Genomic DNA, 26,594 nt, shown 5'->3' with positions numbered 1-26,594 from the left:
TGACTGACCATTCAACTCTTGATTTTGGCTCAGGTCTCAGCGTCATGAGATCAAGCCTCATATCTGGGCTCTGCACTTAGCATGGAGCCTGCTTGAGATTCTCTCCCTCCCTCTCCTACTGCCCCTCCCCCACCCCCACTTACATGCTCTCTGTCTCTCTAAAAAAATGATAATTGTTTTAAGAGCCAAGACATCTTTCAACAGACGAATGGATAAAGAAGATGTGATCCATATACACAATGGAATATTACTCAACCATAGGTAAGGATGAACATCCAACTTTTGCATCAACACAGATGGGACTGGAGGAGATGATGCTGAGTGAAATAAGTCAAGCAGAGAAGGTCAATTATCATATGGTTTCACTTCATTGTGTAACATAAGGAATAGCATGGAGGACATTAGGAGAAGGAAGGGAAAAATGAATTGGGGTAAATCGGAGCGGGAGATGAAGCATGAGAGACTGTGGACTCTGTGAAACAAACTGAGGGTTTTAGAGGGGAGGGGGCGGGGGGAGGGTTAGCCGGGTGATGGGTATTAAGGAGGGCACGGATTGCATGGAGCACTGGGTGTTATAAACAAACAATGAACCATGCAACACTACATGAGAAACTAATGAAGTACTACATGGCTAATGTAACATAATAAAAATAAATACATTAAAAAATAAAAAGATATATTTTTTTTTAAACTCTTAGAAGAAAACACAGGGCAAAAACTTCATGACATTGGATTTGACGATGATTTCCTGGCTATAACACTAAAAGCACAGGCAGCAAGAGAAAAAAACAGACAAACTGGACCTCAACGAAAATTTTTTAAATTTTGTGCATCAAAAGATACGATCCATGGAGTAAAAAGGCAATCCACAGAAAAGAAGAAAATATTTGCAAATCATATATCTGATAATGGATTAATACGTAGAGTCCAGAGAGAACTCCTAAAACTCTACAGCAAAAAAACCCAAAAAACCCAATTCAAAAATGGGCAAAGGGCTTTAAAAGATATTTCTCCAAAGAAGATACACAAATGGTACATGCCCAAGGTGGCATCATTCATCATTAGAGAAATGCAGATCAAAACTTCAGTAGGATACTATGTCATACCCACTGGAATGGCTACTATAAAGAAAGGAAGAAAGAAAGAAAGAAAGAAAGAAAGAAAGAAAGAAAGAAAGAAAGAAAGAAAGAAAGAAAGAAAGAAAGAAAATAAAGAAAATAACCAGTGTTACAAGAATGTGGAGAAATTGGAACCCCTATGCACTGTTGCAGGGAATGCCAGACGGTACGGCCACCATGGAAAACAGTATGGTGGTTGCTCAAAAAAATTAAAAATAGAATTGCCATATGATCCAGCAATTCCACTTCTGGGTACGTACCCAAAAGAACTGCATCAGGGTCTCGAACAGATATGTGCACACCCATGTTCCCAGCAGCATTCCTAACAATACCTAAAACACGGAGGCAACCTAAGCATCCATGGGTGGATGAATGAATAAGCAAAACGTGGCCCATACATGCCATGGAATATTCATCAGCCCTAAAAAGGAAGAAAATTCTGAAAGATGCTCGAAGATGAAAGAAGCTTGAAGACATGCAGCTAAGTGACATAAGCCAGTCACAAAGAGACAAACGCTCTATGATTCCAGGTCTATGAGATAATGAGAGCAGTCAAATTCAAAGACACAGCAAGAAGACCGGTGGTTGCCAGGGGCCGGGAAGAGACGGGAATGGGGAGCGACTGCTTCATGAGACCAGAGTTTCAGTTTCGCAAGATGAACAGAGCTATGGGGTTGGATAATGGTGATGGTCGCATATTATGCGTGTGCTTAATACCCCCCAAACTGCACACTTAAGAACAGTTAAGATGATGAATTCTACATGACATGTTATTTTACCACACACACCCACACAATGTACCATTTGCAATGGAAATCAAAAATACAAGGGACCTGAGGGACCTGAGATGTGCAAAGTTTTATGGAGAAAATTATCAAAAGAGATTCAAGACCTAAATACATATAGGGTTATGTATATCTTCTCCATGGATGTAAAGAAGATGTCCTAAGATGTCAGTTCTCCCCCAAACTGATCTAAACATTTAATACAAATCCACCCAACAAAGTTTTCCAAGTAACTTAAAAAGATGATTCTGAAATGTATGAGAGGGACAGGTGCCTGGATGGCTCACTCAGTTTAGCATCAAACTCTTGATTTCGGCTCAGCTCATGATCTCGGAGTTATGAGACTGAGCCCCACATCAGGCTCCACGCTGAGCGTGGAGCCTACTTAAGATTCTCTCTTTCCTGGGGCGCCTGGGTGGCTCAGTCAGTTGAGTGTCTGGTTTCGGCTCAGGTCATGATCCCAGGGTCCTGGGGTCGAGCCCCACATCGAGCTCCATGCTTGGCAGGGAACCTGCTTCTCCCTCTGCCTCTTACCCTGCTCATACTCACTCTCTCTCTATCCCTCTCTCTCAAATACATAAATAAGATCTTAAAAAAAAAAAAAGATTCTTTCTTTTCCTATTCAGCTACCTTTCCCCCATACTACTTGCACACAATCCCTCTCTAAATAAATAAATGAATGTAATGAAATATATGAGAAAGAGAATGAGGACAAACATAGCCAAGACATCCTTGATAAGGAGCAAAGCCAGGAGAACCTGATGTACCAGATACAAGACTTAGGTAACTCTAGTAATGAGGAAATCAGGTATCAACAGATACAGGAATCACCAAAGTGCCTAATCAAAGAGAACGAGGAGCCAAAAAATAGTCCACAGATATACAGAAGCATGATCTGTGATGAGGGTGGCCTTCAGCATCACTGGTGAAAATACGCACTGTAACAGAAGCTGGGACATGAATTACTACAGAAAAAAAAAAAGAAGAAAAGAAAATATAAAAAAAGAAAATCCTTCATTCCTATGACACACAAAAATCAATCACAGATGGGTAAAGATTGAAATGCGCCATGCAAAATATAAAAAGGTTTAGAAAAAAGTAAAAAATATTTTATGACCCTGCAAAGGAAGCGTTCTCGAAGAAAACACAAAAAGTAGAAATCAGAAAGGAAAAGACTGATGAACTTGACTGAATTAAAATAAAAACTTGTTCCTCCAAAGACACTATAAATAACCTGCGGAGATGAGCCACAAATTGAGAGAAGATATTTGCAATTCATAAGTGAAAAGTGATTATCATCCTAAATATATAAAGAACTCCTAAAAACCACTAAGAAAGCAACAGAAAACCTAATAGAAAATTAGGTAAAAGGCATGAACAGGCATTTCATGGAAGAAGAACGCTGAATGGCCAATAATGATTTGAAAAGATGCTCAACCTCATTAGTAATCAGAGAAATGCAAATTAAGACTATAGAGAATTACCATTTTATACAAACTAGTTTGGCAAAAGGGAAGAAGCCTGGCAAATTCTGAGCTTGCCGTGGGGCTGCGGAAGCTCTCGCTCGCTGCTGCTGGCTGTGAGCACAGGCAAAGCCACTCTGGGACACGGCTCGGCACCGTCTTCCAGAAGGAAGCAGAAAGGCGCTCTGCAATCCGGCTGCTCTACCTCGCAGATCTCCCGAGCAGAGGCACCTGGAGAGCCATGTAAGAACATTCAGAGCAGCCTCGTTTGTAATAACCAGAAAACTGGAAGCAGATCAGATGTCGCCGGATGGCAGAAGAGAGAAATCAACGGTGATACATTCACATAATGGAAAACGATACATCGGAGAAAAAACAAAAGAAACTAGAGAGAAACACCCACCTCGCCAAATATGGGAATGACAATGCTGGGTTGAGAAACAGTGTGATTGCACTTGTACGAAGCTCAAAAAGGAGCAAAGTTACACAATACGCCGTTTGGGGCTATAGGTACACCGGTGAAACGACTCCCGAGATGGTAAGGAAATTATAGACTCAGATTTCAGGGGGGTGCGGGGGGGGGGGGCATAGTCTCAGGGAGGGACCCCAAGACGGTGTCCTAATTCACCAGTGTGGCTCACCCGTGCTTGTTGTATTATCACTGCATGACTTCCAGAAACATTACATATTTTCTTTTATACACATCAACACTAAGTAGAATAAAAAGATGTGTAAGGAGGTGATTGATGACAAGCTCCGGACACATAACAGCTGACCCACCGTATTCCACCTACACGCTGGGCACAGCTCTCACTATACTAGATACATGTAATAGCCAGCCTGCTCTCCACCACACCTACCAGTGAAGATGACCTTTAGCTCCATTTTGTACACAAAGAAGCAGACACCCAGAGAGGTTAAGCAGCCAGCCCCAGGTCACACAGCTAAGGGGATGTGAGAGGCAAACTCAGGTCTATCTGACTGCAGAGTCATCTTTTTTCACCACTGGTCCCTTCCCTCTCCCACAGCAGCTGCTCCGCAGGCTCGAGACTGCTCTGGTCCCCTTTGAACACACGTTGTCACTCCTTTCTCTGACTCCCCGGAGCACTTCCCACAATCAACATGTGACCTCGAATGCCCCCCATCCATGAGTCTATGTCCTCCATCTTCCTAAAGCTCCCCAGTGCAAACGGGTAATACCCATGCCTCCCCTGCATTGCCTCGTTTTGGGTTTGAGATGTACCAGAACTCATTGGAGGGGCTCGGTCATCCTGGCTCGGATATGGAATCCCAGAGCCCTGAGGAAGGGCAGGAGGGCCACGCACTCACCTCGGGGGCTATAGCCATGGGTGTCCATGAAGGACAGGCCCAGCCGCTCATCCTCCTGCAGGGTGCTCTGGTCCGTGAAGCTCCGGTCCACCGCACTCATCATGTGGGTCTTCTCCTGGCGGTAGTTGACAGTGGCCTTGGTCATGTTCACCGGCTTCCTGCAGAGAGGGGTCGACAAGACACATTGGTCCTGAGCTGGGCAGGACAACACCCAGAGGTGGATGGGGAGGCCAAACAGTCCGGGGGCTTTGGCCCCAGGAGACTATCTAGAAGCATCTCCAGATACTGAGAGGGCTCTGCATCTATCCTTTGCTCGCCAAAACCAGAGTTGCTGCCTCCCCCACAAGGGACTGGGCAAAGTCCCTCTTCCTGGGGACCTTTGCTGAGGACAAGGGATGAAGCCCAGTGGTCTCAGGCTGGAACGTGGCCCCTGTCACTGGCCTGGAGGGCTCAGGAAATGGGTAGGATAGTCACTCTGGAACTATTCTGGTACCACGGCACTCACCCCATCCAAACTAGGAAGATGACCGCCCCAGCTCCAACCCCAGCAGGCCCCCATAGCCATCTTCCTTTCCCCCATCCTCACCGAACATGCACCCTGAGAACCCCTCTTCCCCACAATGGGGGTGCACTACAGTCCTCCTTCATGGCAGAGAGTCTGGCTGCTGCTTGGCCAGTGCTCCGGAGCTTTCCTCTGGGCAGGGGATGAACTCCAACTGGCTTCTTCCTATCCCCAGAGCCCCCAGGACAGTCCCACCATGGGCCACACTGGACGTCCATATTCCTGCCACTGCCCACCAGTCCATCCAGCCACTGGAAGCAGCAGAGGGAGGAAGCAAGAGGCCCGGTCCCTCCTGAGAGCCTTGCGAAGAGGCCCCCAGACAAGGACCCTGCACAGCCCAGGCCTGCAGCCCAGCTTTGCAGATGAGAATGGCAGTGTGTGACCCCAGAGGACTCAGAGGGAAGTGGGAGGAAGAGCAGGGGGCATAGTCCATGACCAACGTGCTGAGCAAAAGGGAAAGAGGGAATGACTTGGGACCTGTCTTGAAACTGCAGTGGAGCCAATCACAGGGAAGGCTCAGGATGAGATAGCCATTCACCCTGCTGGGCCCCACAGCATGCAGGATGTGGGGTAGACCTGAGGGAGGAGTTCCAGGTAAAGAGGGCTCAGGAACCTTGACCATCAGTGGAGATGAAGAGGCTAAGGAAGGGTTCTTCCCAGAGGCAAATTCTAATCAGTCTGCAGTTGAGAGCTGTCCAAGGCAGGGAAGACTGGGTGACCCCAACCACCAAGCTCTGGGCATCACCCTCACCATGGCCCAGGGCACAGATGAAGAGAAGCCTCTGTGGCTATGACCTTGACCACTGACATAGGAGAGAAGGTGGAGGGGGAAAGAGGGAAGGAGAGGGAGGTGAGGAGGGGGCAAGGGAATCAGGAGGATAAGAGAAGGAGGAGGGGGAGGGGGAGAGACTAAAGGGACCATGACAAGGAGAGAGGTGGGGAAGAGGGCAGAGAGAGGGAGGGAAAGGCAAACACCAGCAAACCACAGGGAGGACAGACAGAGGGCCATGGACAGAGGACAGCAGTCAAGCTGTGCCTAGAAGGCAGTCTCCAGTGGTATGCCCCAGGGCTCTGCTCTCTGCCCAGGACTCTCGGTTCACTTGGGAGAAGAACTACAAACACCAAGCACCCAGCTCCACAGAAGACAGAAGCCGAGGGACACGGGACACAGCCGGCCTCCAGGGGATCTCAGGGTAAGAGTCAGCAGATGGAAGGCAATCCTGACACTTGAAAAAGTTCTGCATTTAGGGTCAAACAAAAGCCATGGAGGGTGTGGTTGCTGGAAAAGCTGGTGTGACCCTGGATGGTGTGGATGCAGGTAGGGGGTCCAGGAGGAGGAGGGGAGAGACCCTGGTCCTCTGGGCTGTCCTGGGGGCACCTGAGCCTGCTCTGCACGGAGGGAGGACAGGCACAGGTGCAGGGAATGTTCTGGAAGGCTTGCAGAATCAGAGAAGACAGAGGCAGAACACAGTGTACCATCAGGAGACCAGGCAGTCCAAAGGGGCCCGGTGGTAACCCCAGCTCTGGCACCTTCTGTGACCTCTGACCAGTCCCTTCACTCTCTGAGCCTCGGTCATTTCATCAGTAACACGGGAGGGATCGCGGCACATGCTTCTCAGGGTCCGGGCCCAGAGGAAGAGCCCAGAAATGATGAGTCTGAAGAGCCTGAGGCCGCCCGGCTGGAGAAGGGGCTCGTGCTGACCTGAGAGTTGTGTGCACCGTGGGGACAGCTGCTAGGGAAGGGGTGGGCCTGCCCCAGACACGCGCACACACATGCCTGGCTGTGCACCCCAGAGAGGGACTGGTGCGAGGCCCTGCACATGAGGAGAACGACCTAGGGCCCGAGGGGGCAGGGAAGGGCTACTTACGGGTAGTAGGAGTAGGCATAGTGGTCCCTCCTGGCAGCGTGCAAAGAGAACAGCACGGTTGGGCCCATGGTCCTGCCACACGGTGGGCTGAGGGCAGTGCCCAGCCCGCAGGGAGAGGTCGGCTGCTTTCTGTGCTGGGGAGGGCACTGGCCAGGGACCAGATGGGTCAGGAGGACCTTCCCTGTCCCAAGGGCTGGCTGGGCTCAGTCATCGAAAACCAAGACACGAAGCCCCTTCCAGAACCTTCCCAGAGCCCGCTGCTGGAGGGAGGAGGAGATGGGGAAAGGGCCTGGGGAAGGAGAGCTTTCACATAGTCACACACACAGACACAGAGAGAAATACACACACTTGCACACTCACACATAAACGGACACACTCACGTGGCTACACGATCACACACAAACAACCTCCCTCACATGCTCACAGGCGCCCCCACTCCCCACTGCAGCCCCACCCCTCAGGTCCAACACTCCTCACACCTGCAGGCCCCTCTGCCTCTGCGGGCTCAGCCCTCTGCACACACCTGTGCCTGGGAGGGAGCCCTGGCTGGGGGAGCAGAGGTGGGGAGAGGGCTCCTACTGGACTCTGGGGCAAAGGTGAGGCCCACCCTCCGCAACCCAGACTGCCCCTGCATGTGCGATCCATCAAAGGAGCTGTGCTGCCCCCTCTGGGCACCCAAACCATGGCTTGGCTCTGATCCCACTTCACAGGTGGGGAAGCTGAGTCCCAGAGAGTCGTGGTCCTCCTAGGCCTCTCTGGGGGGTCAAGGGCAGAGTTTAGACACCTGTCCTAAGACCCGGACCCCCAGAGCCAGCTCCCTCCTGAGGCCCCCTCCAGGCACATCCAGGGGTCCTCCACTCACCTGCCCCCACACCTCCCCACCAGCAGGGACCCCCGGGAATGGACTTCCACAGGGACTCCTGCAGACTGGGCAAAGGGAAGGAGACAAGAGTGGGAGACTGAGGCCCAGCGAGGGCAGGAGAGTGGCTGGAGGCCACACAGCACGTCTCCTCTCCTCCATCCCAGGAGAGAGAGGAAGGTACAGGCCTGTGGCTGGTCATGGGGACCCCAAAGAAGAGGGGGAAGGTGGAAGGAATGGCATCCTGGTCTCAGCTGTAACGTCATGACTTTTCAAGAGCATTCCACAAAGACTCCCCGATAATTACCAACTCTATCGTGTCACCTTTACCCTCTCTCTGTTACCCTCTCTTTTCACAATCTGTTATTATCTGTTTGTGCTGTTTCTAGTTTAATGTCAGGCTCCACACTAGCTCCAAAGGACAGCATCTCCTCTTCTGCCCATTGCAGGCTCCCAGAGCCCTGGACAGTGCCCAGGACAGGACAATCCCCCAATAAATATTTCATGGAATTGAGTAGTCAATAAAGAGGGAAAATAAATAAAAGAACTCCACCTCTGTGAGCGTCCCTATCCTCCCCCAAAGGAGTGAGATTAACAATGACCCCGCCCAAGGGTCCACTGTCAGCCCGGCTCCTCCCTGCCTCTCTCCACCTGCTGAGCTGGGAGTTGGGGGGGAAGGGGTCAGGAGGACCCTACTCCACTGGGCCAGGCCCTGGGGATCCACAGCCAACAGGACAGAAATTTCTCTGCCGTCATGGAGCTCTCAGTCCAGCAGGGAAGAAAAACAACTGAGCCTAAGTAAAGAACTCTAAGTAAAAGAAAAAGTTTAGGGAGAAGAAAGCAAAGGAGAAGGGTGGGATTCTGAAAGCAGAATAAGAGCTATACCGGCCTAGGGAGTTCCCCAAGCACAGATGCCTCCAGGCTCATTGCCCACCCCAGCAGGGCAGAATGGGGAGCCTGACCACCCGACCCCCGACCCCCACCCAGCGTCTCCCACCCCAGGCCATCTCCTTCCTCCAACAAGGATGCACAAGGGGGAACTGGGTATCTGCCTTCCCTCAGCAACCTCCTGACCTGCCTGCGACATTTAATGTGGGCCCCTCCATGGCTGGCAGGCCTGCTCTGTCCCCTGCCAGTGCAAGGCAGACTGGAGGAGCCCTGAGGGGCACGGTAGACCCTGAAGGCCAGGATAGGATTTCAGAGGGGGGCTGCATGAGGTGCTAGAGAATGGGACTGAGTGGCTTTTAGAGGAAGGAAGGAAGGAAGTCTGGGGGGATCCTCAACACTCCAGGGGTAGCCTGGAAAGGTTTCCAGGATAGCACATGTGCAGACTCATGGCTTCCTAATGAGGCTCCAGCAGCATCTCTGACCCATCCTGTCCTGGGCCTAAGGCTCTCTGCAGAGGTGGGTGACACCCTCCACTGGGCCCATCCTCTCTCCTTGAGGATCAACTTCTAAGGCTTCAAATACTACTTACAACTGGACTCCAGTTGTAGGTAGTACAACTCAGCCCCAGGATCTGACCTCTCCCCTACAGCCCTCAACATCTGCCCCCTCTCCACCCCACTGCACCCCAGTCCCCCACAGAGGAGGAGTGCAGATACTTGCTAATTCTGGGTTTCTACTGCATGCTGGCCACAGTGAGGCCCTTCATATCCGGGCCCGAAGGAGCCCGGGTTTTGTCGTCAGGACTGGCTTCAAACCAGACCCTGTCACTTACCAGCCGAGTGACATGGTCAAGTCGCTCAGTTAGTTTCCTCATCTGTGAGAAGGGGCTCAGACCTGCTTCATGGGTCGGGATCCAAGAAGGAAGAGTTCTCTGATGTGTCCTGATGCTAGAACAGTGCCCGGCCCACGGCAGGGGTTCAGTAACTAATGTTCTAACGGATGGGCGTGTGTAAAGCCCTGGGCGCACGGAAATCCGCATTAAATGACAGAGTTTAAAGAGTTTATCTCAAGAAGCTGTGCAGGCACTAGGGAAGGGAAAAAATCAGCTTCACGCCTTGGACAGGCCAACCCCACCTGGCCAGCAGACTCTACCACCAGACTCCCTGGGAGAGTGTCTCTCTGCCAGTGCCAGGCCTCGGGAATGGCAGCTCTGGCCAGTTTTCTGCTAAGTAGGCCAGATCCTACTTATCAGCTCCTGGCAGCCCTGAGATCCAGCAGCAGCCCCAAAACAGCTGTGCAGAGCCCAGCTCCAGAGAGAGCTCCCCGGGTGACCTCGGGCAGGGTCATGCCCCCTGGGACCTTGACACCTCCATCCTCCCATTAGTGTGCTTGGACCAGTGTCCTGGGGCTGCCTGGCAGTGAATGACGTGGAGGGGACGGGAACCAGAGTGGTCTCAGAAGCTTCCCTCACTGCCCCACCCAGAGGCTCTGCCTTCATCTGTTCCATGTACTGGGCCTCCTACGGGAGGCTGAGCTGGTGTTTTGAAAACAGGTTCTGTTGCTTTAAGACAATCTGAAAACCACTAGACTAGATGTCCTTGAACTACCAGGCAGCTCTCACCTTCTGGACTCTGAGCCTCCACAGTTCTAAATTCTGAGATCTTTAGAATCCCAAATCCTGGATTTCTGGAACTGAAATTCTAAGTTGTGGATTCTAAGAGGTGCTGGGATTCATGCTGCCCACTGTAAGATGCCCTGGGAAAGGCAGAGCCAGACCTTGGAGGCCGGGGGTGATGGTGGGGGGGTAGGAGCGAGGTCTCCTCTGAGTTGTAGGCCCAGGGGGACGCCACAGGGCTCAAGAGTACAAGGGTCCAGGGCAAGCTGAGCCCCAAGGAAGATGGGGCCAAGAAAGAACCGTGGTTCAGGTTCCTTGGCTTCAAGGGGAGTGAGCAGCACCCCCACTGCTCAGGGTCAGCACCACGACCCCGTGGTCAGAGCAGACAAGTCAGCAGAAGGTCTGCAGGGGGCTGGAGATTCAAAGTCAGGTCACCTCCACCCCCTCCCCCACTGGAAGAGCCCAGCAGGCACAGGGGGGCAGTGCCCACGTACAGCACAGCTCCTTGGCGGCAAACGTGGAACGCCCTTCCCTGGATAGTGGTACCTGGCACCAGCCAGACCTGAGCTCCAGCCAAGCCACTCCAGCACAGTTTCATTTGCAAAGGCTCTGGCTTCCCGTTGCCTGGCTTGGGCCCGTCCTTAGGCCTGATGCCCAGACTGGCAGCCCTCCACACTCACCAGGCGGCTGCCCTCCCAGGCCCCAGCCTCTGCTCCTCTGTGTCCACCAGGCTTCTGAGAGAGCCTTGGGGGAGTCATGGCACCAGCCTCACTCACCCCTTACGGATGATGACAATGATGGCCCCCAGGAGGAGGATGAGGACAGCAAGTCCCCCTGCACAGATGCCCAGGATGAGCCCCATCTCCTCCGATCTCTGGGACACCTCCAGGGGTCGCTTGCTTTCCTTGCAGGCAGCTGGGGAGAATAAAGCATGACAGCGGGTCAGAGGGGAAATAGGGACCACCTACCTACAGGGTTTGAGTCCCAAAGAAGACACTAACACATGTGCACAAAGAAAACTGCTCCCTATCCTCAGCCCATAGGCGGCCTTTCAGTCCGATCTGCCCCCTCACCATCCTTATAACTTCTGCACCCCCATGGACCCCATCAGGAAGAGCTCCCTGTCCTCTCTACTTTCTCAAATCCTCCCATCCTTCAGTGGACAGAGGATGGAGGCTGCCTGGGGCCTTCAGACTCACTCTCCTGCTCTCCTGAGAGGCAATGATGGGGAGAGAATTATGTACCTAGGGCCTGCTGAGAGCATCTCAGGAAGGGGGACCAGCAACACTCCCTGTCTACACTGCAGGGTCCACCTCTCCCCCACCGCAACAAAGGGGGCAGATACAGAACCCAGAACCGGTGCCCAGTGCCATCATCCCCACAGCCCAACCATAATAGGTCCCCCTCCGCAGACCTGTTCCAGGCCCCTGCCAAAACCACTTCTGTGACCATGAGAGGAGAGAGGGAGGTTAGCCCTACTGCCCAGGCTAGGAGAAGGAGTCTTTCAGGTGGGACAAACAGGGACCTGACCCAGGTCTGCTGGACCACTCTCCTCTGCTCCCACAGCTCTGGGAGCTCAGGACCCACCCCCCAAGAGCCCAGAGGGGAGAAACCCTCTGCTAAAGGCCAGGAAGGAACCTAGCGGGGCTTACCTTTCCTGGCGATGCGGATGCAATTCAGCCGGGTCTCCTGGAGACAAAGATGGGGGTCTCAGCAAGACAGAAGCCCCAACCTAACCCTCCCCAGGGGGATCCTTGGGGAGCTTGTCTTGGGCCTGGTCAGGGCTTGTCCAGTGCCCATTGTAACCAGAGACACCCCACCCCTCCCGGAAGGAAAGAAGGCCTGAGGGGGAAGCAGGGAGGGGAGGGAGGGCCCTGCAAAGAAGGCAATGACTTAGGGAAGGGGAATGAGTTCAGAGGGAGCAGGGGAAGAAATAGTGTGGGAAGGGGGTGGCCGTGGGGCTGGTTAAGAGGGGCGCCCTGGGAGGAAGGAGCCTGGAGAAGGGGAGGGCTTCCAAGAGGAGGTGGGTGGTGGGCCTCAAGGCCTGGGGAAAGCAGGACCCAGAAATGGACCCCTGGAGAGAGGAGCCTAAGACAGACACTAGCGCCTCAGGGAGAGGGCAGAGATAGACTGGGGGCTTAGACATAAGAGAGTCTGGGGTAAAGGCTCAGGAAGGGGAGCTGCTTTAAGAGAAGCCTGAGGTCAGGAGGCTCAGGGAAGGAGGGGAGGGTTCTGGAGAGGGGTTGGGGCCGGGGGAGGGGCTCTGGCCTCCTAGGGGGCTGCTCAGATGGCTCTGAGGCCTTGTCCCCAGCCTATCCCCATCACAACCCCTGCTAGTCCCTCACCCCCTTCAGGTGGCTTGTTGCCTGGAAGTAGATGAGGTAGGCCTTCCTGGGCTCAAGCGGTGGGTTCCAGAAGCCGCGATAGGTCTGGTTGTCACCCACGGTGAAGGGCATGGCTTCCGGCAGACTGCTGGCCGCCAGTTCTGCCCCAAAGTAGTGCACCAGGCCACGGGCCAGCGCCGCGTCAAAGGTCAAGGGCACTGGGAAGCAGTCCTGGCTGCCTGGCTCCCGACGCAGCCTCCGCTGCCGCTCCTCCTCCACGATCACCTGGTACACACTGGACAAGGAGGGGACAGGGCAGTGACCCCAGGGCCAGGAGATAGGGAGAGCCATCTGGTGGCAAAGGGCATGGGCTTTGGGGTCAGGCCCAGCCTGGGACTAATCTTGGCTCTGCGTCTTACTCGCTGGACAACTCTCTTAGCCTCCCTGGGCTTCAGTTTCCTCCTCTGTAAAGCCAGCGTGATCACAGGACTGTTCCACGAACTAAATGTAAGGAAGGAGGCAAGCTTCAGAAGCAGCCAGTGCCTGTCAGCTGTTAGGCCTGTGACTAAAGTGGAAAGAACTCGGGCCCTGCTCAGTGGCACCAAGCCCTAGAGCTCCACCCTGGCTCTCTTCAACCCGGGCTCCTATGCCTGCCACAGGACCTGGGGACCCAAAGCCTCAGGCTCCACCCCAGTACCTACGGCTCCCTTTGGGCCTCTGGGAAGGACAGTCAGACACAAAGTGTTCATTCATTCAGAAAGTGCAGAAGCTCAGACGCTGGGCCCTTGCTAGGTGGGCACTTGGGGACCTAGGCTTTCTGGAACTGACCTCCATTTAGAGAGACATTCACGGAGCAAGCAAGCAAGGCCACACGAATCCTGCATCTGGTACTCTCCCAACCTGGAGGCACCTCGAGTCTGCAACTCGGAGCCCGTCATCTCCGGGTCCTGACAGCTGATTTGTTTTCCCTCGTCCCCATTCCCTCTGATGTGTGTCTCCTGGTCCCGACTTGTTGTTTCTATTTATTTTTATCAGTTTACTGAATGCCCTTTTGCTGTGAGCTCCTCCAAATCCTCGGTGGAACAAAGCCAAGAGTAAATAAGCGAGTGCTGACAAATTCAAATATTTCTAGTCACAGGCTCGGTCACGTCTTGGTGTGTGACACCCGTTCTGACAGCTGCACTCTGGGAAGTAGCAATGCCTTTCCCTGGCTCTCCAGCTGTTTCTCCCAAGCTTCGGAGCTGTGGGGGAATCACCCCAGTGCCCTGGATTGGGGCCACACAGCTTCGTCCCTCATCACTAGCACACTGCAAACACCAGCCCAGGCCCCCCTCGGCCTCCATTTCCCAGGTCAAGGTCAGGCCTCCCCTGGCCCCAAACCCCACCAGGAGGTGATAACAGTCAACACTGAACAAAGCATCTTGATTGGGATGGTCTCCAGTATGCAGACAAGGAAAAGGAGAGGTAAAGGGACGTGCCCAAGGTCACACAGCTACTACGCCTGCTCCCAGACTCAGCTGCACAAGGCCCTGAGGCTCCTGGAAATGCAAAATGCCCCTCAAACACCCTGACGTTGACCAGAGAGTCTGGGAAGCAGCCCGGGACAGGCTCTGCAGTAGCAAATACAGGGGAGGAAAAGCAGGAGAAGGGGGGTGAGGACATGAGGGGGTGTCAAGGGTATGTGGCCAACCTGCTACCTTCTCAGAGACTTAGCAGGATTTTCCCACACCCAAATACAGGCCATCACCTCTCCGGGTGCACACATCTTTGTGGGAGGATGGGGTGGACCAGAGGGACAGGGAGGCCCTGTGACTTCAAGAAAAGGTACAGGCTGTGCAGACAGACCTGGGTTTCAAACCCCAGCTCTAGCCCCTGCCAGCTGTGTGACCTGGGGGGCAGGGCCACGGAGCCTGTTTCCCAACGTGTGAAATAAGGAGACAGCTCCCCCTGCCACAGGCCACCATGAGGATAAAATGACTTGTGCAGGTGAGGTCACAAACACAGTGTCTGACTGAGAGCAGGCATGCAGACACATCCTACAAATACCCTCACGCTCACGCTCTCACACACACGCACTCACACCTCCATACCACACATTGCACATACACAGTATGTGTCTTTATCTCACACACACACACACACACACACACACACACACACCATCTTGTCTCCAGCACCTTCTCTCCAGAGAGGCAGCCCCAGTTTTCTCTAAGGAGAAGAAAGTGGAGAAGCCAAGTTCTAGGCCACTCCAGAGAGAGAGATCCCTGTCTTGCCGGCTGCCCCAGCCTTCTAGAAAGGCTGAGTCTCCCTGGCCAGGACCTTCTGGGGAAAAGGCTGGGAAGAAATAAGGCCCCCAGAGTTTCATTTCTCCAAGATGTCTGAGGGAAGACCCTCAGGAGAGGACTGGACAGTCACACCTCCCCAGGCTGATCACTGCCCAATGATCTCACGCCAATCACCATTAGACACCCATGGCTTCAGAGGGGAGCAGCTGCAGACTTTCCACCTGCCCAGGATCACAGAATATGCTTCTCCAGACACTCTGAGCCCTGAGCAGGAAACTGAGGGAGGATGAGGATGCGCTGGCCCACGTGGCGGGGGCCTCTGGGTCAGAGGAGGGGCTTCCTCCCTATGGCCCTGACCTCCCACCTCTCCACTTAGGCTTTCCCACCTGATGGGCGCGCCACGGCCCTGTGCTGGCCTCAGCAGAACGGTGATGGTGTTCTCAGACTCGCCCAGGGGTGACGGCATGTCAGCATAATCAAAGCTGGGAGCTGGGAAAGGGGACAGGAATGTAATCATGGAGCCTGGCCACTAGACCAGGAAGGTCGGGCCTCTAGCCTCCTTGCTTCCTGTCCTCGGATCTCTTCCCCTTCAGCCTTGTTCCCTCTGACCTGAGCTTCCATGACTTCGGACCCCTAAACTCAGCCCTCAGATTCCACAGTCTCCTGACCCCTTGGACGTAATCCTCCCTGATCCTGAACTTAACCCCTAAATGGTACATTCTTCTCAGTGGGGGTCCTCAAGAGATATCCCCAGGACACCCCACCCCCACCCCCACAATGTGCCCTCTGCCTACAGAACCCTGGGATTGGGAGCTACCTCTCAGGGGGTCAGGCCAGGTTGGGCAGGGTTACCTGAGATATTTGTGGTGATCTCGGTGAGTGCCGCCTGGCCAAAGCCTTTGCCCGTCCGGGCGCGCACAGAGAACAGGTAGGTGGTGCCTGGGTGCAGGTTGGAGAAGACGTGGTAGGTCTCGTTGCGGAGCTTGGAGATGGTACGTCGTGGGCCTGGCACGTTCACCGCCGGGTCTGATGACTCAATGCTCTGGTAGCTGATCTAAGGGTGGGGCAGGTACAAAAATGGGGAAGGTCATCACTGGCCCCGTAGCCTCCCACCCATCGTAGTTCAGGAGAGTTAGGGAGAAGGCTAGGAAAATGGGAGAGGTTCAATGGGACTATGGATGCCCATAGCCCAGACCTCTGGGCACCTTCACCTCTCTTCTTTCAGGGCTCCTGTCCCCATAACCCACAAGGCACAGACCCTGACCAGGAGAAGGAACCTCAGTGATCACTTCTGCCCTGCCATGCATCTCCCTCTCCAAGCTGTGAGCCCACCTTCCACCAGGGATCCCCCGCTGTAATGAGGTCCAAACCCACCTCATACTGAGTGATGAGGCCGTTGGGTTCCTGGGGCTCCTCCCACTTGAGGAAGATCATGTCCTCCAGGGGAGTGAAGGTCAGGGACTCGGCCGCAATCCCGCCAGGCACTGCAAGGGAAAGGTGGCCCAGGGCAAGGGAAAGCCGGCTTTGGAGTCAGACGCCTGAATTCAAATTCCAGCCTTGCTGTTTCCTAGCTGGCCTGCTGTGACAACTCACCCTCCCTCAGCCTCGGCTTCCTTGTCTGTGACATGGGTATGAAAATAACTCCACCCTCACCAAAATTAAATGATGCTATGTACACGAAGCACCAAGGTAAATATCAGGAACTTCATTTGATTCCACCTGTTCCTAAGAACTCAAAGGAGGTAGCTGCATTTTCATTACTGAGCAGCCTGCATTCAGCAGAGAATGTCTGAATGTTCCTATTTTGTTCCAGTTGAGTGGTTTTCAGAAAATACAGACCTTTGTCAGAGAAATGGAAACAATTGCATTAGAGTGGCGGGATTCTGGGTAGGAAATGTTTTCTTGTCTAAAAATTTCTGATTACACAAAAACTACATTCAGTGCAGAAAATCAAAACGAGCATCAAAGAAAATCAATGGCACCTAGAATTCCATCACCCGGAGACACCATTAGCATTTTCGCATAAACCCTTTCGGGTCAGGTTTGGTTTGGTTTTGCTCTAAAGCACCATCTTAACAGCAGTCACAGGGTATTTCTTCTAGGAAGAGAATAGTCTTTGGGAAAACACCTTGATAAACCATTGTGGGGAAGCTGAAATCCTAAGGCAGGGAAAAGCAGAGCCCAAGGTAACCATCTTAAAATGAACAGTCCACAAGGCAACCCCACCCTCCAACCGCCAATTTGATAAAATGAAAACGACAATTCCAAGTGTTAGTGAGGATACAGAGCAACTGAAATCTTCACACGCTGCTAGTGGGCGTGTAAACTGTCACCGGCACTTGGGGAAAACTGTCTGGATAGATCTACTTATTGTGAACATACATCCCATAACCTAACCATTCCATTCCCAGGCATTAACCGATTGGAAATGTGTATATCTACCCTCCCTCCCAAAAAAAAAGAATCTACGAGGATTTTTCTTATAGAAAATTTAAAAATTTAAAATAGGAATTTTGATATTATTCGATTATAATATAATGTAATATAAATTAAAATATAATATTATTAAAATAAACATGGTAGATTCACGTAACGGACTGCTGAGTAATAAGAATGAATTCCCGGGGCCACCTGGGTGGCTCAGTGGGTTGAGCCTCTGCCTTCAGCTCAGGTCATGATCTCAGGGTCCTGGGATCGAGCCCCGCATCGGGCTCTCTGCTCAGCGGGGAGCCTGCTTCCCCCTCTCTCTCTGCCTGCCTCTCTGCCTACTTGTGATCTCTCTCTCTCTCTCTCTCTGTCAAATAAATAAATAAATAATCTTTTAAAAAAAAAAAAAAAAAGAATGAATTCCCTAGAACTGGACACACTACACGACTGGCTCCCTCAAGTGCAGTCAAGAGAAAGAAGCCAGTCATAAAAAGAATACACAGTGTATGACTCCACAGATAGAAGGTTCAAGACCAAGCAGAAATTAATCTATTGCATTATAGCTTGGGATAATGGTTACTCTCGGGAGGTTGTGAGTGGGAAAGTACATAAAGGAGGTTTCTGGGGAGCTGCTAATGCTATTCCTTGATCTGTGTAGGGGTTATCCTGGTGTGTCCAGTCTGTGAGAATTCACTGAGCTGTCCACTTCAGGTTAAGTGTACTTCCTAGAAGTACTTATACTAATACTTCCATGAAAAGTAAAAAAATATTAAGTAAAGAGCAGTTACTGGAAGGAAGGAGGAGAGGGACAGAGAAAGAAGGAAAAGCAGCCCAAGTGAGGCCCGGTCAGAGCCAGGTAAAGCAGCCATAACATACCTGGGGGAGAGGGAAGACAGAGGTCAACCGACTTCAACAAGGAAGGGGTCTGATGTTGAACCTGAGGCTGATTGTGAAGGGTAGTAGACTAGGCCATCCCCAAATATACCACTTTGGCCTAAGGATTACTTTGAACTGAATCAAGAAGCAGCAGATACAAGAAAAATTCTCTGCCCTCCGCATTTGCCTAAAAGCAGGACATAAATCTGTAAAAGTGTCCCCCTCCCCTCCCTAGCAGGAAGGAAAGAAGTTAAGCACCAAGTCAACACTAGACTCTCAGCAGCCCAGAAGAATCTGCATAAACTTTATGAACTAGTCCTTACCTATCACTAGTTTCCCCATATATTTGCCTCCACATAATCCGCTGTCCCTAGAATCTCAAAGTCCTTTTCCCATCACACTGCTTCCCTAGAAATTCATTGTTCTTGTGTTAAGACACAAGGTAAGCCCAAGTTTCAGCCACTCCTTTGAGTTACGCATCACTGAGTAATTCAGTGTGTGTGTGTGTGTGTGTGTGTGTGTGTGTTTGAGACACACACACATGGTAATAAATTCCTATCTGTTTTTCTCTTGTTAATGTCTATTCTCAGGCTAATTTATAGGGCCCCAACCAATGAACTTAAGACAAGTAGAAGGAAAAAAGTTAAGTTTTCCCTTCTCTGCATTTGCAATGCACTTCGGGGTAAATCCGCAGTCCTCACTCCCACCCCCAGCAAAAAATCAGCACATCAGCACGGGGCCTAGGGCAGACACATTGCCATGGGTAAGGGGGCTTTGTGGAAATCAAGGAAGGAGCTGAATTTTGTGTCTGGGCCACTGCTGTGCAGAAGAGAAAAGTCCACATGTAGAGAGTCGAGAAAAATTGTCAACCAAGGAGCTCTGAGAACCTGTAGATCTACAGGAATCTAGGGGAAGGCTTGGGATCTATGCTGGTATTACAGTACCGTTATTAAGAATGAAAACTCTGGGGGCGCCTGGGTGGCTCAGTGGGTTAAAGTCCCTGCCTTCAGCTCAGGCCATGATCTCAGGGTCGGGATCAAGCCCCGCATGGGGCTCTCTGCTCAGCAGGGAGTCTGCTTCCTCTTCTCTCTGCCTGCCTCTCTGTCTACCAATAAATAAAATCTTAAAAAAAAAAAAAAAAAAGAAAAGAAAAAGAAATACTACACTCAGGAGAAAAAAAAAAAAAAGAATGAAGCAGACAGCCAGGTCTGAAATCCAGTTCGGCTACCTATCTCCTAGCTACGTGACCTTACCTGTAAAATGGGGATAGTATATAGTTGCCTACCACCTAGGCTTGTCATGGGGCTTATATGAAAAGCATTCACAATAGTGCTTGACATGTAATGAGTGCATTATCAGTACTGGTTTGACAAAAGTGGAACACTGTACCCGGCAAGAACAGAACACACAATTTTTTCAGTTACACATGGAACATGTCCCAAAATTTAACCATACATTGGGCCATAAAGCAAGGTTCAAATTTCAAAAGACCAAAATTATTTAGAGTATGTACTCTGACCACAGAGGAATTAAGCTAGAAACCAATCACAGATAATTATGGAAGTCTTAAAAATCAGACAATGTAATTCTAACTCTTGAGTCAAAGAAGACATCACAGCAGAAGTTAGAAAATACTTTGAACTGAATAATAACAAAGACAGAACACATCAAAACTCATGGAAGGCAGCTAAAGCGGGGCTTCGAGGGAAACTTATAGCTTTAAATACATCTATAAGAAATAAAGAAAGGCTCAAAATCAATGATCTAATAAGCTTCCATCTCAAAAAGCTAAAAGAACAGATAATAAAATCTAAAGAAAGTATAAAAAAGGAAATACAGAATGAAAAATAAATATACAGTAAAGGAAATCAACTAACCCAAAAATTGGCTCTTTGGGAAGATTAAAAATGTACACACCCCTAGCAAGAAAATGGTGAGAAGACACAAATTACCAAAATCAGTAAAGAAAAGGGGGACACATGCTATTGATCCTACAGAAATTAAATAAATATAATCAGAGATTATAACCAACTTCATGTCAAGAAATGTGACAATTTAAGTGAAATCAACAAATTCCTTAAAGCCCAGTACACCAAACAGATACTAGAATAGAAAATCTTAATATTCAAAAACCTATTTTAAAAAATAAAACTGTGATTAAAAAACATTGCCACAAAGAAAACTCCAGGCCCAAACAGCTTCATTGCTGAATTCTTTCAAACATATAAGGAAGAAGTATACCCATCTAACCCAAAATCTTCCAGAGAATAAATATTAGCCTTTGTTGTTTCCTTGGTCATTCCTTCATTGTTTTAATTGTTTGAATCGGAAGCAAAAAATTTCTGAGAAAAATTTCAGCCTGGGGGCACGTGGGTGGCTCAGTCCGTTGGATGCCCGACTCTTGACTTTGGCTCAGGTGGTGATTTCAGGGTTGTGAGATCAAGCCCCAAGTCGGGCTCTGCACTGAATGGGGAGTCTACCTGAGATTCTCTCTCTCCCTCTCCCTCTGACCTCCCCAACCCTGTCCTCTCTGCCCCCCACCCCACTCACTCTCTCAAAAAAAATAAATACAATATTTTTTTTAAAAAACATTGCAGCCTCACATAGGGTGTCTGTGGAAGGCACTGCGTACACCAGGAAACAGGGCTGGGACTCTTACCATCCTCGTCCGTCTGGAAAGTGACCTCCTTGCCCTCCTTGCGCCCCTCGGGGTTAGCGAGGATGAGCCGCACGTGAACATTCCGGTAGGGCAGCAGGTTCTTGATGGTGTAGCGGCTGGCGCCCCGCTCCATCTTCACGCACTCCCGGACGGTCTGGTTGTGGCTGCTGCCCAGCGTGTAATGATAGCACAGGGACACCGCATACGTGTGGCAACGTGTCACGTTGTAGCCCAGAGGTTCCCACTGCAGGGTCAGCTGGCGAGCCTGGATCTCAGCAAAAGCCAGGCCTTTGGGGGCCCTCATGGGTTCTGGGGAACCCAGGAAGCAGAGAGCAGAAGATAGAGGAAACAGGAAGAGAAGAAGTGGGACAGGAGAGAAAATATCAGCTGCTGAGATCATCCCTCCTTTGTCCTCCAGAGTTCAAGAGACCACCTAGGACACGGAACAGGGAGTAGAATCGTGTGCACTGGAGTCAGGCGGGGCCACATCTGAATGCGACCTCTGCCCCTTGCTGCTGGCAACCACCAGCTGAGTCCTTTTGCCCCGAAAGCCTTAGTGTCCTTCCCCACAAAATGGGATAATATGCCCTACCTCACAGGACAGTTGTGAAGTTAATATGTGCAAAGCACATATGACAATGGCTGATACACAACAGGCCTTCAAAAATGTTAGCTACACTCTTTTTTAAAGATTTTATTTATTTATTTGACAGAGATCACAAGCAGGCATTGAGGCAGGCAGAGAGAGAGGGGGAAGCAGGCTCCCCGCTGAGCAGAGAGCCCGATGCGGGGCTCGATCCCAGACCCCTGAGATCATGACCTGAGCTGAAGGCAGACGCTTAACCCACTGAACCACCCAGGCGCCCCTACACTTTTTTTTTTAAGATTTTATTTATTTATTTGACAGAGAGAGATCACAAGTAGGCAGAGAGGCAGGCAGAGAGAGAGGGAGAAGCAGGCTCCCCGCTGAGCAGAGAGCCCGATGCGGGACTCGATCCCAGAACCCCGAGATCATGACCCTAGCCGAAGGCAGAGGCTTAACCCACTGAGCCACCCAGGTGCCCCCACTTTTTCTTTTTTAATAACACAGTTCACCTTCTATTTTAAGATCATCCTGGAGGGCACTGGACAGTCTGAAACAACTAAATGCTGTATTTTTCTTAATTGACTAATTCCAAACGTTCTGAAACAGCTTATAGTAATATATATGATACGATAAGATACAGACATCAGGATGATGGGGGAAATAACACCAAATAATTAAAAAGCGCCAGAGAATGTTAGGGAAACAGAACTGTGTGCCATTAGGTCCCACGCAGGTCTAAAGAGAAGGTTCAGATTGGGTGGTGAGTTTTTGCCAAAGCAAAAAGGGAAACACAATCTGTTCTAGAAGGGCAGTAACAACAATGGCAGGGGGCGCCTGGGTGGCTCAGCCAGTTAAGGGTCTGACTCCTGATTTCAGCTTGTGATTTCAAGTTGTGATCTCAAAGTTGTGAGATCGAGCCCTTCTTGAGATTCTCTCTCTCCCTCTGCCCCTTCCCCCAGCATGTACTCACTCTCTCACTCTCACTCTCTCTCAAATAAATAAATAACAATAACAACAACAACAATGGCAGTTAACAGGCACTGGGGGCTTTGCCTGAGCCAGGCCTTGCTCTAGAGGCTTGACAATGCTTTATCACAATGAATCCACCCTGTAATCCAACAGACAGGGACCATTATTAGCCCCGTCACACAGATGTAGAAATGGAGGCACAGAGAGATTAAGTAAGCTGTCCAGAGTCAGTGGCCCGGATAGTCACGTGGAGAAGTTGAGAGGCAAACCTGGACAGGCCGGCTCCAAAATTCAGACTCTTAACCACTACCTGCCTCGCCCTGAAGAAGTCAGTGTCCAGGAACAACCAGCACAAAATCACACGGATGCCTCAGGAGGGACAGGCAGCCCCCCCCGCCCCCGCCGTGCATGGGAGGAGCATAGTGCTGCGATTCACAGCCTCTGGGTGCATCTGTGAAGTCACTTATAAAATGGTAAAGGACCCCGAGGCTTCCGAAGCAAAGGCAGGATGGAGCCCAGGTGCTCAGCCTCTAGTGCTCCATCTGCCTTGACCAGCGGCGTGATCTCCAGGCTCTGGGTCTCAATTTCCTCATCAAGGAAATGATGGAAGAAGCCAATTGCTGGCAATGACTGGTACCCAAACTCTGTGAGATGCAGATTATATATATATATATATATGTACATATATATATATATACACATACACACACACACATATAATATATATTACCCTCAAATCCCATGAGCACCTGCGAAGCGTCCCCAGTTAGAGACTCTCGGGACACGCCTTAGTGAACAGATGAGAAAGCTTGGCTGCTTGGCCTCTTGAGATGATTAAGTACGACCCTATTACCGTTTCTACAGGATTCATTTGCTCAGGATGCTCTTTACAAAGAAGACACAGAGGGAAACACCAGCCCAGGCTGCTCTAGACTCAGTACAATTCCAGCCCAAGTACAGCCCAAATCAAAGTTCATTTCCACCAGAGCTTTCCTTCCTTCCCCGGGCCACGGGCAAGTGACAGCCTCCAGTCATTTATCAGGCCACCAAAGAGGTATGTTAGCACCTGCTAGGAGCAAGGCCCACCTCTTAACTTCTTGCAAAGTCGGGCTCCCTCCTCCCCACAAGCAAGGCAGACCTGATCCCCACCCGACACGAACGTTAGGGGTCTGGTCCCACTGCTCACTGCGATCTGAGGGCTGCTGGCCACAAACCCACTGACCATGCTTATGTTTCCTCTCCTGTTCCTGGCTCCCAGAGATTTCCCTCAGGTTTTTCTATGTGGTTTTGTTTTAACCCACACTCTTAGGTGCTTGGAGTGGATGGGGGTGGATTCTGTGTGCGCTCCCTCTGCCGTCTTGTTCAGAGATCCTGGCTTATTCTCTGACTTCCAGGCTCTGGTCCTGGCTTCCCCGTGTGTACAGTCTGTCACGGGTGTCTAGGGAGCCGAAGTACCACTGATTTATTTGCTCCCAGTAGCTCTGCTCACATCCCCGCCCCTGGGGACACTGACCCCTTTCCATCCTTGCAGGACTGGCCAACATACACGGCTGCCTTTGCCCTCCTGCTGCGTTTAAACAAAGGCACAAGAAGTTATATGTGAACTGGTGACACAGGCTGGGCTGGGACTATGACAAACAGGACAGTAAGTGTCCCATCCAAAAGGGACAGCTGCTACTCAGCTCCAGGCAATATTCCCATAAAGGACTATAGACTCAGGATGGCCAGATCCTCCCTTTTTAAAAACAAAAAGATTCTAGTTTTAAGTAATCTCTACACTCAACGTGGGGCTCAAACCCACAACCTGGAGATCAAGAGTCGAGCGCTCCATCAACAGAGCCAGCCGGGCGCCCTGAGATCCTCCCATTTTTTAAGAGAAGCCAGAAATTCAGATTTTTATGTGAAACCTCCAGATTTTTAAATACTGGCAACCTACTTAGGTTTTGGTAAAAACCATGTCATATGGCACAAAATAACAAACATCTAACCTAAAGGCTAAAATTCAACCTTCGTGCTTGGTGCCTCACTCTCCAAAAGCCATGTTAGCCCCCACCAACCTCACTGGACTAAGGGATCTTTGAAAAGAAAGCTCACTCTCCTCTTCTCTCTCCCCCCACCACCCTGATCGAATCTGGGCAGATCCAGGGGCTCGAATAGTTTGTTGACTACAGACTGATATGTTGATTGAAGGGTGTGAATTCATGAGTCTCTCTGTTTCCAAAAACCATCTGGCATCCAGACGTACTTGCTTCAGCTGCCAGGACACACTGGCAAAACAGAACTTGGGGCTCTCGAAGCCCCATCCCTCTCAAATTCCACAGGGCCGCAGGCCACTCAGAAATCAAAGGTCAGATGCGTGGCGGGAAAGGGGGTCTGGGGCGGGAAAATGAACAAGGAGGCTCACAGTTAACACCTGTGACATTATACCAAAATGTGTTGATTTGAATAATTCTAATAGGATGCATTAACCCTATACCACTCAACTGTTTCTCTCCTGGAAGGGGCTTCAGAGCGGGGCCGGGTGCCCCCAAGTTCAAATCCGATGGGCTCTCCAAAGTGCAAATTCTATATAACCATTTGTTAAAGCAATATATGTCAAAGCCCCTTCTTGAGCCACTCCTGATTATCCTCAAGAAATTACTCAAAGGGGAAAAAAACACTACAAGACCTAAGATTTGGAATGCAGTCTTACTTATAATAATAAGGATCTGGAAACATAATCGTTCAGCAATATGGAGACACTGCCTGGACTTCTATAAGCCAGTAAACATAATTATAAACAACACCACACATGGGACACCACGAAGCAGAGGAACAGACTACAGAATGCTTTCTACATCCCAATGACAAGGGTGTAAAACTGTGTACCGAAGGCATATGGGCAGAGATTCGAAGAAGACTGAAAAACTGGGCAAGGATGGCAAGGTTTAGAGTGATTTTTTTTAAATGCCTTTTTCTGACATTATATTACTGTTTTTACAGTAAATCGTATTGCAGGAAGGGAATTGTAGGGCGATGGAGGAGAGGACAGCACAGCTGGCCAACAGCAAAACTGCTGACCTAGGCGCCTAAGCAGGGTGCTGGGGAAGGGGGCAGGGTACATCAGTGAACCAAGGGGAACGTGTCATTAAGATGCGGAGGTGGAGTCATTTGGGTTTTCTCTCTCTGGTCCTGGGCTCCTGCGTCTGTCCTTGCCAGCCTGTGGGACGTGCTCAGCAACACTTAGCACAACATGGCCACATCAGCCCATGACGGCACCTGCTGTCCCCGTGCCTGCTGTGGTTTGCAAACACTTCCCTGGAAATCGGGATAGTCAAACTTCAGTTCTGACTGCTCTGGACTCACTGCGTGGATCTGGAAAAGTGACTAACTCTCTAAGTCTCAGTATACGCATCTGTAGAATGGGAGTTAACTACCACTATCGCCATGCAGCCTGCGGTCCGGGCCCACTGTACCATCCCCAGGCTAGTACCTTCCCCTCTCCGGGTTTCATTCCCCCACCTGTACACTCAGGAGAGGAGAAGAGAGGTTGTCTGTGGACCCCTTTGCTCTGATTTCTTTTATTCTGAATACCAGAGCAGAATGGGCAACTGTCCATGACAACTGTAATTTGCTGGGTGCTTACTGTATGTCAGGCCCCATCTTCACTTGGATTCAGCACATTTATGGCCATTATTTGCACTTAACACAAAGCACTGGAAGGCACGAGGGTGCAGGCCTCCCACCTCCTCTCTTTCCCATGTTCACTTATTCCCTAAAATCTCAGGACTAAATCTGGGGTTCTGAACCCTGGCACCACTGATATTTTGGACTAGATAATTCTCTGTTGTGGGGGCTGTTCGGGCACTGTAGGATGTTCGGCTGTTTCCCTGGCTTCCGCTACCCTTCAGATGCCATTATCACTCCACCCCCAGTTGTAATAACCCATGTCTCCAGACACCGCAAATGTCTCCCGGGAGACAAAAATCACCCCCAGTTGAG

General features: G+C 50.7%; 1 protein-coding gene across 5 annotated transcripts in view; it reads right to left on the bottom strand.

Moving 5' to 3' along the window:
• LOC111142882 (protein tyrosine phosphatase, receptor type U) overlaps positions 1 to 26,594 on the bottom strand; it is a 76,619-nt gene that overhangs the window by 24,504 nt on the left and 25,521 nt on the right. For 3 of the 5 annotated variants that reach the window (XM_022496279.1, XM_022496276.1, XM_022496275.1), the window contains exons 8-15: positions 21,059 to 21,367; positions 16,471 to 16,580; positions 15,949 to 16,150; positions 15,483 to 15,585; positions 12,833 to 13,106; positions 12,140 to 12,176; positions 11,264 to 11,402; positions 4,696 to 4,853 (exon numbers count right to left, since the gene is read on the bottom strand). In XM_022496279.1, coding sequence (XP_022351987.1) covers positions 4,696 to 4,853; positions 11,264 to 11,402; positions 12,140 to 12,176; positions 12,833 to 13,106; positions 15,483 to 15,585; positions 15,949 to 16,150; positions 16,471 to 16,580; positions 21,059 to 21,367 — 1,332 coding nt within the window. Of the gene's footprint in view, positions 1 to 4,695; positions 4,854 to 7,125; positions 7,156 to 11,263; positions 11,403 to 12,139; positions 12,177 to 12,832; positions 13,107 to 15,482; positions 15,586 to 15,948; positions 16,151 to 16,470; positions 16,581 to 21,058; positions 21,368 to 26,594 lie in introns of all 5 variants that reach the window. The other 2 variants (XM_022496278.1, XM_022496277.1) reach the window with 1 other exon arrangement.

The sequence above is a fragment of the Enhydra lutris genome, unplaced genomic scaffold (genome assembly GCF_002288905.1).
Source record: "Enhydra lutris kenyoni isolate GAN:26980312 unplaced genomic scaffold, ASM228890v2 scaffoldscaffold9, whole genome shotgun sequence".
NCBI lineage: Eukaryota > Metazoa > Chordata > Mammalia > Carnivora > Mustelidae > Enhydra > Enhydra lutris.
Note: the sequence above shows the minus strand (reverse complement) of the source record. Positions and strands in the feature narration are given on the sequence as shown.